Source organism: Lepeophtheirus salmonis, chromosome 12 (assembly GCF_016086655.4).
Source record: "Lepeophtheirus salmonis chromosome 12, UVic_Lsal_1.4, whole genome shotgun sequence".
NCBI classification, from domain to species: Eukaryota; Metazoa; Arthropoda; class Copepoda; order Siphonostomatoida; family Caligidae; genus Lepeophtheirus; species Lepeophtheirus salmonis.
Genome location: NC_052142.2, coordinates 6,247,831 through 6,260,133, shown reverse-complemented (window position 1 = coordinate 6,260,133; position 12,303 = coordinate 6,247,831). Strand labels below are relative to the sequence as shown.

The 12,303-nt window shown below is 30.3% G+C and overlaps 1 protein-coding gene across 11 annotated transcripts in view; it reads left to right on the top strand.

The window, feature by feature from the left end:
* The window catches only part of LOC121127094 (FAT atypical cadherin kugelei), a 75,096-nt gene that overhangs the window by 24,973 nt on the left and 37,820 nt on the right, over positions 1–12,303 (top strand). For 7 of the 11 annotated variants that reach the window (XR_011782950.1, XM_071892380.1, XM_071892378.1 and 4 more), the window contains exon 5: positions 7,856–12,097. Coding sequence is in view for 10 of the 11 variants with exons in the window: in XM_071892380.1 (XP_071748481.1) it covers positions 7,856–12,097 (4,242 nt within the window). In the remaining variant the exon portion in view is untranslated. The remainder of the gene's footprint in view (positions 1–7,855; positions 12,098–12,303) is intronic. The other 4 variants (XM_071892376.1, XM_071892375.1, XM_071892373.1 and 1 more) reach the window with 3 other exon arrangements.

The following is a 12,303-nucleotide window of genomic DNA, read 5'->3' as shown; positions in this document are numbered from 1 at the left end:
GTATTAGCCTGATGCCTCCCTAAGATTAATCCTTAAAATTTATTTTAAATTTAAACATAAGTAGAGAAAAAGTGATAAACGTGAAAGTTATTGATAATATTTCACAGGATATTGTAGAAGATGTAACTACTTCTAGAAAATCATTTAATATTTATGAGGTCAAAAAAAAAAAAGCATATAACTACACATGCAAAATTAATTAAATTCGGGGAATAACTGAGGCCTCTTCTTGTTGTAATCAAGGGATTTATTATGAATTATTTTGAATATAACTATTTTTTAAGGTTTTTTTTACAATATATAATACAAAAAAATACAACTTAAGAATTTGGTTAATTACATTTAGTAAAATTATAAATAAAATAATTTAAAATTAGTTTCCGAAACAAAGACCTCTTAAGTAAAAAAAGGACATTAAAAATAAATACAATAAATAATTATTAAAAAAGTAAGATTTATAAAAATCCCAACAACAAAGAAAAACATAAAATAGCCAAAAAGTTAGAAATCTAAAAATAAGTATGCAGAATTGTCCTATTTTAATGTTTTTGAAGATTTGATAATGATATTTAAAATTTTAATGTATTTTATAAAGATTTCTGGAAAATACCCTCCAATATTCAGCACTTAATTGAACGTCCATGTATTGTCCTTAGGTATTTTTAATTCGAATGTCATGTATCTTGACGCAACCGCAATAAGTATGATTCTTAACTCCATACTATCCATTTGACCCTTCAAGGTCAACTATTTCGCTACATAAGAATTGGAGGTAAATATGCCAAACCGATTGTTTTAAACTTCTTCGAAGGCATTAACTTATTTTTGGGCAGCCCAAAAATAATTATGGGCGAGGTGTTCATAGGACCAAACTTCTATTCAACAATCTTCCTTCATAACAGAAAAAACATACACTCAGCAAAAACATTAGTAAATGAATTGAACACATTACCACAGTATTTGCAGTAATCATTAAATATTATGCAACCCTTAACCACTTCAAATTGGACAGTGAATTTCCGGCTATCGGCAATTCTTTTGGTAGATTTCAGTATCTGGATTTTCCAATTGTCTTGTCATACTTAGAATACAATAGTTTCTTCAAAGTGTGAAGGCTTCGGTTGATATTTTTTTTAATAAAGCCGTTGTTATAGGCCAAGGAGTCAGCAGATACTGTGTTGCTGCTGTCCTTTGCAAAGCATAAACTAGATTCCCTTTTGAGAAAATATCAACACATTTAAGTCCATGAATTGAAATTACGTTATTATCCAACACTTCCCTTTCCATGCTTATGGGATTTTCATGGAAGGGAAAGAAATGCATCCATCCACTTGTGTTATGTATTATCTAGATTAAGGAGTTTGAGTTAAAAACCACATCGTTTATCTACAGAAATCTATAATTTGCGCCAATAAAGGAAGAGAATTGATCCACTTGCGAACTTATCATTTTTGTTCCAAAAAAAAATCAAGTAAAAAATACTACTCGAGGAAATACAAGACTTCCAACCAACATCCGGGTGCAGAATTAAATTAAGAAAAATCTTCGTGTAAACTCATCGCAAAAAAGTAGAAATCATGACAATCCAACTTCGAGTTGCTTCGTGCTTCTTTTTAATGATGGAATGTATGATTTATAAAATAACTTTTCAAGCTATTTTCCCCCTCTGCTTAATCTGACTATCGGAGACAAAGTAGCTTTATCTGAGATCCATGGAATTAATTTTGCGTTATATAAGTCGATCCTATTTTGTAAGTTAAAATTTATCCACTCCGCTAATTTTTTATGGATAAAACTTTAAAGTGAATTCCAGTTTCCTACCGTTACTCCTACTTTATCCCAAGAACTTCTTAACTTTCTCTAATTACGTAACCTCGAGTTTTGGAGTAAGATATCGAAGTCCAATTACAAATCGGTAGTATCTATTTTATAATTGTCGACTGCTAGGCCATACTTTATCTCATACTTCTCGAAAGCAATTTTGACTTTTCTAATGAGTTGCTTCTCCAATTTATCCATTACCATAAGAGTCACATAATCTGCATACAGGTAAATTATTTTTCTGAATTGAATACCATATCTACTATATTTCATTTTAATAGTCTAACTAATTTCTTCAGTTGCCGCAATAAAAAGCAAAGGAGAAACCGGGCATCTCTGTCTGCAACTTCTCTTTAATTCAATTGCTTTATTCTCCAACACATCTATCTTTGTTGCTTAAGTAGAGATTATAAAAAGGATTATGAAACTTTTTAAAGGTCTTAAAACTAAAAACGGGCTTGGTAGAAGCAAATGCTTTTGAAAAATCAATAGCTATAACAACACCATACGTTTGACAAAACGATTCTAGTGCCGCCTGAATTGTCTTAGGTTGACCTAAATAACAAATTATGGATTTGAAACCTTTGATTGGAAGAAATTGAGTTATTTTACACTTAGGCTTTATGCTTAAAGCGAACTTGCCATTATTTAAACCCTTACATCTTCCTGCCTGAAAAAAAGATGGTTTTGAACGATTGAAAATAGTTCAATACTTCTTTAATAATGAATTAAATTCTTCATTTACAACATCTTCATGTGGGAAAGTAATTATAACTTTCTTCTAAAGAATAATTTGATTTCCAGTAGAGTATTTACGTTGATTTTCTTAAGCTTCTTTTGATTCCTCCGTCTTTTTCTGCTACTTTTCTTTTGACAAACTCATTTTTTTTCTTCATAAGCAAAGGCCAAAGCAATGCTGATATCTTTATTAAAAACAATAACAATAATATTTCTATTGCCTGGTATATATGAATTCCTTGAAATAGTATAGAATGTAGAATCTAGCTTAAGAGTCCCAGATATTGTGTTTTCTACTTGCTCTTAAGTATGACGCTTAGTTGAAAAATCACCATTTAATCGTCTTAAGGTCTATTATAATCTTACTTTTAATACCCTTACCGGCTATATCTTTTTAAAGCGTTTTTATAATTATATTGAGGGTGATACCCACTTGAAAATTCATTCATTTTCAGCTATTTATTTCACAATAAATTAGCTGAAAAACTTATAAGAATGTACTAAAACAAATCTGTTTTCCCGTAACTCAAGGAAAAATAAATAAAATAATATCTTCATTTCTCTTACAGGCGCTCTCCCTTATTTCTTATTACTATTACAATATACACACATACCAGGGGCTTCTGCAGAATTGTTTTTTTTTTTTGGGAGGGGGGAAAGAGAGGTTGCTCAATTGAAGAAAAAACGATATTTTCTTTTCTTAGAAAAAAAGCCGATTTTCATTATTATTTTTTTCGAGGGGGGAGGGGGCTAATTTTTCCCATATAAGTTATTTTTTTAAATTTATCCATGTTTTTGTCATGCGGAAGTCCCTGCATACACACCAAGATATTGTCGTTCAAATAGTAATTATCCTGTTTGATATGTGTACACCATGACTTATGAGTGAACCAAAATTAACAACAAACAACGTGTATTATCTGAGCAGCCGTAGTTCTTCTTTAAAAAACAAAAAATAAACGATCTCACAAGGATCCTTGAAGGAGGTTGAACCTTATGATATCACAAAACTCCCAGAATGTCACTTATTTCCAGAATAATCTATTATTACTTCACGGAGAAATAAACAACACGTCCACACTCTATCAAAGTTTACACAACACTCCCTTTATATTTATTTCAAGGGATAATAAACCATTGGGATAGGTGGAGCATAATATTAGCTACTTAATTTTATGCTGTCTTTTCAAATTTTTCCTTGATAAAACGTATTCATCGAAATGACTATTGATGGTTAAAGATTGAAATTCCCACATTAACATTGTTTAAGTGGAATTGTCGCTCTAATTAGGTTAGGCGACGAAAAAAATGTATTTGGGCTTGACTACAAATATTGAGATTATTTCCAAGTTAATGAGTTGAAGCGGTTTGGACTCGAAAATACTTTGTACGTTACTTGACTAGATAAAGAATTTAAAAAAAATCATTATGTATTCTTAATTGTATCCATATAATTAATTGTATTATCTCACCGAACCGGATCTGTTCTATTCATTCTCGTGAAGGAGTTGGAAACATAGGTATGCACTTTGGGATTTGTATTTCCTTTTAGTTTTTTTAATATGACAAATATTTTCAAATATTTCCTTTATACACTTTATTTATATTATATAACTAATAATTAATTATAGCCATAAATTAAATCTATATTTAAAGAATATAGACTCCAATGATTCAAAAGTATATTGGCTATTAAACAAGTTATAATAAAATAATAATGTGTTGGGATCTGCGTCATTCGAAATATTGGATTCGGATTGGGGCATTATATGTACCAACCCTAACCTGGTTTGTATCATCAAATCTTCGTGAGCATTCCCTAATAATAGCGTCATGTTGTCTTAAGACCCATCCAGTATCTGTATGACTTTTTATTATAATCCGTCAGTATATTGAAGTAGATCATATTCTTTAGTATTCCAATTCCTTGTCACTTTGTACCCTCGTCTATATGACCAGATCAGTGCACATTCGCTAATGGTTGGGACTCAATACCTCGCTCGGTAGCCATCAAGATATTGTAGATGCCTTTTACGTGAATGACGGAACCATTTAAGTAGGTTGTCCACTTTAGTTCGTAGTATTTTTATGCAAGCATTTTCCATTATATAAAGATGTAACGGAATTAATCAACATAAAACTTTAATGGCTGCTGTTGGCGTCAACTGCATGGCTCTGGTCATTCCTAAAAGACCTAGTCTTTGTATTTTTCCCATCTAGAGAGCTTATCGACCGATCCTTGCATCAATAATATGAATCATATAGATTGGTATTTCTATAAGATCAATTTCTTCTTGAAAAGAAAGATTTCAGGCAAGTATGGAGATGAGTCCTCCTTTTTGACATCCTTTTGTTGGTATTGCCGATCCAATCTCGCCACCAACCTAACAAAAATAGTTCTATTATTTGTAGATTACTATATGAGCGAGTTGTTGTTTCGTCAACACCATACTTGTGCATGTCATTAATGATGTGATCAAAGTAAACTCTTATCAAAAGCGCCTTCTATATCAAGAAAGGGCACTTAGGCTTCTTGCTTACTACAAAAACTCCTTTATATCAGTCTATCAAACTGCTAATTGTAGTGTCAGTAATCTTTCCTTTTGTAACGGCATATTAGTTTTCAAAACGATATAACATTTCTCATAGATTCTACATTGTATCATACGTTCAAGAATTTTTAGAGCCACACTTCTTAATGTTATTAGTTGGAAGTCTTTTGTGTCGTAGTTGTACTTTTTTGCCTGTTTGGGGATGAATATTACTTTGGCTTCTCTCCAATTTTTTGAGTGTATCCAGTGCTGTAGACTGCATTGTAAGGACCTGTCAAGTGCTCCATCATGCAGTCTGGAATATTTTTGTAAGCTTGTGCGCAAGACTTTGGTCCAGTCCAAGCTTTTTATTCGGTTTTAAGCCGTTTATAGAAATTGTCATAAGTTTAACATCAAAATAACCCGCATAACGTTCCTGCCGTTGTTCACAAATTTGTTATATACAGTTGGCTGCATCACAATCCATCGAATCGGAAAAATGCGTCATGAAAGGAGTTCCAGACTCTTGTTTTCGCTTTCAAGTCGGCAAAATATCAACTCTATGTATTTTGCACTTACCTTCATTAGCCTGGATATTCTAGTGCTAATAAATCCCTCTAAAGGCGTCCCACTTAGCCTTTATTATCATGATTTTGTATATTTTTTGTTTGGCTCTATATTCGAATACCAGTTTTTTTTCGTTCAAGGTAATTCTCTTTGGTCTTTGTTCTCTGAGTTTGTAATTCCACCAAGGATTCCAGATCTTATACTGCAGGAGTCTCTTAAGCATTTTTTTTCAGCATATTTGCAATACCACGGGCTTCTAAATCAATATCATAGGTATATAGAAAATTATATTTCGTGTTCGTCTCGAAATATTCGACTTCATGCGTCAAGCTGATCCAATTTAATTTTTTCAAATTCACACATTCATATCACTGGACATTAATTACAGTGGTTTCAAAGGTCCAAAATCTATGATTAGAGACAGAATAACAAAAAGTCAGTTTTTCACGCTTTTTCATTTTAGGGTATAATTACGATTCAGTACCATATTTCGACATTAAAAACTCTATAGTTGAAAATATGAATGTATACATACATTTCAATATTTGAAAAATGAATTATTCGTTAATTTATATTGATTTCAATTAATATAAGATCCATATAACTACCAAAAAATCTTGTAAAGTTTAGGACTTTACCTAAAAGCTAATATCATTTTTATTTTTCTTCATGTTCCTCATATTCTAATTGAAGTTATAGAATAAACTTTGTTACATTTTTGAAAAAAGGCATATAAAAACGGTAGATTTTTGATTGATTATTGTTCAATTTAGGTCTTTATATTTATCAAGATATTTAAGTATAATAAGCTGGTCCGTTTGCTTGATTATATATTATAATAATATTCCGGGGCGAAAAATTGAAAGGTTTATTATATTTTTTACAAGAATAGTTAAGATGTAAGGGGATTAAACCAAGTTTATAGATGCTTTATATTCAATAAAATTGATTAATTATACTCAAAAGTGATTCATTCAACCACCCCACAAGATTATTATTGTTATATATATTCATGCAACGTAACCAGCTTATTATATTTAATTTTTTTAATAAATATGAAAATTAAATTCACCAAAAATCAATCAAACCGACCTTATTCAAAAGGCAATTTTTAAACAATTGAATTTGAAGGTCAATTCTATAACTTCATCTAGGATTTAAAGCGCTTTAAGAAAAAATAAAAAAAGATACTGGCTTCATAGTAAGGTCTTTCATATTTTTTTTTATGGTTATATGTATTTTTTTATTAATTAAAATCTAGATAAAGTAATAAATAATTCATTTTTCAAATATTGAAATGTTTTTATGAATTTACATTCACTTTAATTTTTATCTATATAGTTCTTACTTGTCGAAATATCGTACTGAATCATAGATTTATCCTAAAAACTTCATTTAAAAAAAAAAGCTTTAAAGGGCAAACATATAGAGTTTGGAGGTTTAATTGTCATTTTTGTGTTCTGCAGCTTAAAAATAAATAATAATTGTGGTCTTCAGCCTCTGTGTAGCAATGTTGTTGTATGGTTCAATTGGTCAGAAATTTTTCCTAACTTGATCTATTAATCTGTAGTCTGATTGATTAAAAATCAAATCAAGATTAACCCTGTGAAAAGGTATATTTAAAAAGTGTTAAATGATTTATATGATACCAATGATTTTTAATTGATTCTGATACAAATATAATCCAAGTCAATGGCATACTTAATATAGAAACATTTTGGTTTATTATGTTATTATTGCAGCTAATGATTTTTATCTAATGAACTCCCTAATTTTATTTACTATTGTTAGAACGAAAATACTAACATTAATGATGAAAAACCACTTTTAATAGCTGTAAATATTTCTGCAAAGGTACCTAAAGATATTCTTATAGGAACGGTTACCGTGGCGAAATTTAAAACGCCAATCTTTATTATTTTGAAGGAGATAATTTTTTAGATTTGAAGGTTATAACATTCTAGTTTTTTAGAAATAAATTGTATATGTATCTATTCCAAAACTATACACGTTGTTTTCGTTTACATATAATAAATGTTAGAAACCCACCTTAAAGAACTGAATGTACGATATTAATAAAGATCATCAGTGGACATTTCACAACTACGAAAGACGGTTAATGTAGTTGATATTTAAACGAAACAATCAAACTTTTTGTTTTATATAGCATTATTTTTATTGTAACAATTTATTTCTAGGTTCAAGCAAATGATCGAGACCTTGGTTTTAATGGTCTTCTATTGTATGTTATATCTTCAGGAGATTATGGCTCTAACTTTAGAATTGATACATATTGTGGTGATCTATACGTCGATGGTAAATTAGATCGTGAAAGTATATCTCTCTATGAGCTTACAATTACAGTTTTCGACCAAGGCTTGCCTCAAAAATCATCATTAATAACTTTATATATTAATGTGGAAGACAATAATGATAATCCACCAATATTTTTCAAATCATCATATTCTTATTTGATTCCTGAAAATGTTAAAGTTGGCTCAATAATTGCTTCTGTAAATGCTAAAGATATAGATGAAGGTCTTAACGGTATAGTTCAATATTCTATTAAGTCCAAAACCAACGATTTTTTAATTAATTCTGATACTGGTATAATCAAAGTCAATAGCATACTTGATAGAGAAAAAATTGAGGTTTATGATATTATCATTGCAGCGAAAGATTCCAATCCAATCAACCCCCTAATATCATTTACTATTGTTAGAATAAAAATACTTGATATTAATGATGAACAACCAATTTTTACAACTGCAAATTATTTTGCAAAGGTACCTGAAGATATTCCCATAGGAACTGTTATCGGGACTGTCAATGCGTATGATCCTGACTTATATGATGGCGGAAAAGTAATGTATCGCTTTGAGGAAGCTACTTCTAAATTTTATGTAGGTCCCGAAAGTGGAGTTATTAAGCTCACTGATAAGTTAAATTTTGAAACAAAGCCTATTTATAACATTTGTATTATAGGCTTTGATCGAGGGTATCCGAGTCTAACAAGTAAAACATATTTTTTGATTGAAGTACAGGATATAAATGAAAATTATAATTCTCCTTTTTTTGATTCCTTCTTCGTATCTGCAACAATTAAAGAAAATGAGACGCCAGGAACGTTTGTCTTCCAAGTACAAGCTAAGGACGCTGATTTTCCTCATACAATAAATTCTCAAATTACTTATTCTATAAGAAATGGCTCTGGCCTAGGAATTTTTAGCATTGATTCAAAAACTGGTTCTATTTATACCTGTACCTCTTTGGATAGAGAAACAAAAAAAGACTATTGGATAACAATCTACGCTCAAGATCAAGGTTTAGTTCCTTTGTATACATCTTTAGATATTTATATCTTAATTCTGAATGTTAATGATAACGTTCCATACAGTAATAATTTTTCTACAGTTGTTAATATACAAGAAAATTCCAGACCATATACGAAGCTTTTGACTATTGAAGCTTTTGACGACGATGAAGAAGATGACTATAGTAAGTTTCAAATAATATCTTTTTACATCATTGGTGAAGATCCCTATTCTTTATTCCAAATAAATTCTACATCTGGTGTAATTACTACTACTCGTCGAATTTTGGATAGAGAAGCGCAAAAAGAGCATATTCTTCAAATCATGATTAGTGACAGCGGAAGTCCTCCACTAAACTCAACTGTAATTGTGATAATAAATGTTACTGACGTGAATGACAATAAACCACAATTTTTAGAAAAATTTTATAATTTGAAAATATTGCCTCCTGTTTTATCTTTCACCTACATCCGTGATAAACATTTTGACTCAAAGGCAATTGGAAATAAATCATTTAGATATATGTCACCTACGCTAGGACAAAGCAATACCGAACTTTATTCGTCACTTTTTAATAAAGAATCATGGAAATTTGATGTAACAAAAGATAACATTGGTCAAATTCGTATTCCATTGTTTAGAGCTATTGCATTTGACCTTGATGGTGATTCAGATATAATTTATTCTGTTAAATCGTCATCTTTTTCAGAAATATTTACAATTGATCAACATAATGGAGTCATTTATGCTACAGAAATTTTGAATCCCGTTGAAAAATTTGATTTAATAGTTCGGGCTCAAGATAAAGATGGGAAATATGGATTAGCTTGGGCCTCCCTTCAAATTTTTGATACTAATTTAAATAAGAACGAGCCCATTTTAATTGAACCTATATCACCTGTTCAAGTTTTAGAATCAGATTCAATTGGGAGACTACTTACAGTGATTCTTGTGCAAGGAAATAATTTGAATTTTTTTTATATTACTTCTGGTGACGATAAAAAATATTTTTATGTAACAGTTGACAAAGGAAGTGTTATTTTAGCTAAACAGCTTAACTATTCAAAGCAAAAATCATTCAACTTAACTATAACAGTTTGGAATGGATATGATGTTCTTGATACTTATTTGAGTATTGAGGTTCTTGAAAATAATGAAAATGGAATTCAATTTGAAAAAGATGAATATAATGTTAGTGTCTCAGAGAATGCTGATATCGGCAGTACAGTCCTTACTGCATTAGATATTAACATTGTTAGTTCATCAAGAAGACCAATCTTTTCATTATATTATACTAAAGATCCTTCAAGCAGAAATAAATTTATTGTAAACCCAGTTAATGGTGCAGTTATTTTAAAAAATACGTTAAATCGAGAAGTTATTGAATATCATTACCTAGTAGTTTCAGTTAAAGATCAAATTAATCCTAGTAAAATGGACTTTACCAAAATCCGAATTTTTGTGATGGATCATAACGATAATTCACCAAAATTCATGGTGGCGAGTTTAACGACAAAATTGTTGGAGAATATTGAAATTGGAGGATTTGTTGCTCAAGTTATTGCTGTTGACAATGATGTGGGATTAAATGGCCAAGTTTTATATACTATTGAGTCGGGAAATGTTGGAAATTCATTCATTATTGACTCCAACATTGGAATAATAAGAGTTTCCAAAAAAATAGATTTAACTGTACAGGGAGAATATATGTTAAATGTTAGAGCTACTGACCAAGGAGAATTCAAACATTCTTCCACTGTCCAAGTACACATTTTAATAATAACTCCAGACAATTATATTTCACCAATAAGGAAAATGTCAGGGTATTCAGTTGAACTCAATGAAAATGAACCCATAGGAACGTACGTTCTTCAAATAAAAGCAGAATCATCTTACCCTCTTAAATATGATATATTACCTGGTTATGAAAATCATCATTTAAAATTCAGTGTTCAACCAAGTACAGGTATCCTCATTACATCTAGTGCTTTAGACTACGAAGATCAGACATTTTATCACATAGTTGTAAGTGTAGAAGATATCTTCGGATTTTGTACAAATGTCACAATGGATATATATATTGTTGATCTAAATGATAATATCCCTTATTTTTTATTCTCTGAATATTACGGATTTATATCAGAAACTGCCTCTGTTCATTCTTTAATATTAACAGAAGATGGTAAACCGTTGCAGATAAGAGCTCAAGATCACGACTCTGGAATTAATTCCTTTATTAAATTTGATATAATGGAAGATATCTACAAAGATGTTTTTTCCGTTGAATCAAATACAGGAGTTGTTCGATCACTTATCAATTTCGACCATGAATTTATAGCTGATTATACATTTAATGTTATTTTGTCAGATTGTGGTAATCCCAGTTTATCGTCAGAGGTATACGCTAGTATTAAAATCCATATAATAGATGAAAACGACACACCACCTATATTTCTTCAATCTACCTATATTTCCCAATTGTCGCTTCCTTTATATTCGGGTGTTAAAGTCATTCAAATACAAGCTCTGGATAGAGATGATGATTCAGAACTTGAATATAAGATAAGTGAAAATAATTCCAATTTTATAATTGACTCTAAAAGTGGAAATATATTTGTCAGAAGTACAATGGGTTTGGATAATTTAGCATCAAAATATGATTTTAAAGCCACAGTATCAGATGGAAAATATAACAATAGTTGTTCAATTATTGTTCACTTTAAAAAATCTGTCAGCTCAGGCTTAGCTTTTGGAAAAACCTCATATAATGGAACTGTAATCGAAAATACAACTAGACCGGATGTTGTATTGATCTTGACTGTATTAGGTACTTCACTAAATGAAAATATTATCTTCAAGATACTTGGTGGTCATAAATATTTTTCTATTGGTCGGACTTCAGGAACAATTAAAACGACGGGTGCTCCATTTGACAGAGAAGTTAAAGATAAATATGAATTTATCGTTGAAGCAAGTAGTGGCGAAAAGAGAAAAAACCCTAGGATAACCCATGTAGATGTTACTATTTATGTGTTGGACTTGAATGACAATGTTCCTTTTTTTGTGAACAAGCCATACTATACTGCTATTCCAAGAAATGCTGCACAGGGATTGACAGTGTTAAAGGTACTTTTTAATATAATTAATTACATATCACTTTTTATTATTTTATTGCTAACATTATGCAACAAAGTGAAGTCCTTGGAGCGCTTGCAGGCTAAAACTCACATTTATTATTGTTATTTAAAGTATAGGCACGAAAATGAGCATTCAAAATTTCAATTTTGATAGGTTTGGCTTTTCAAGCCATTTGTGAAAAAGTTAAACCCAAA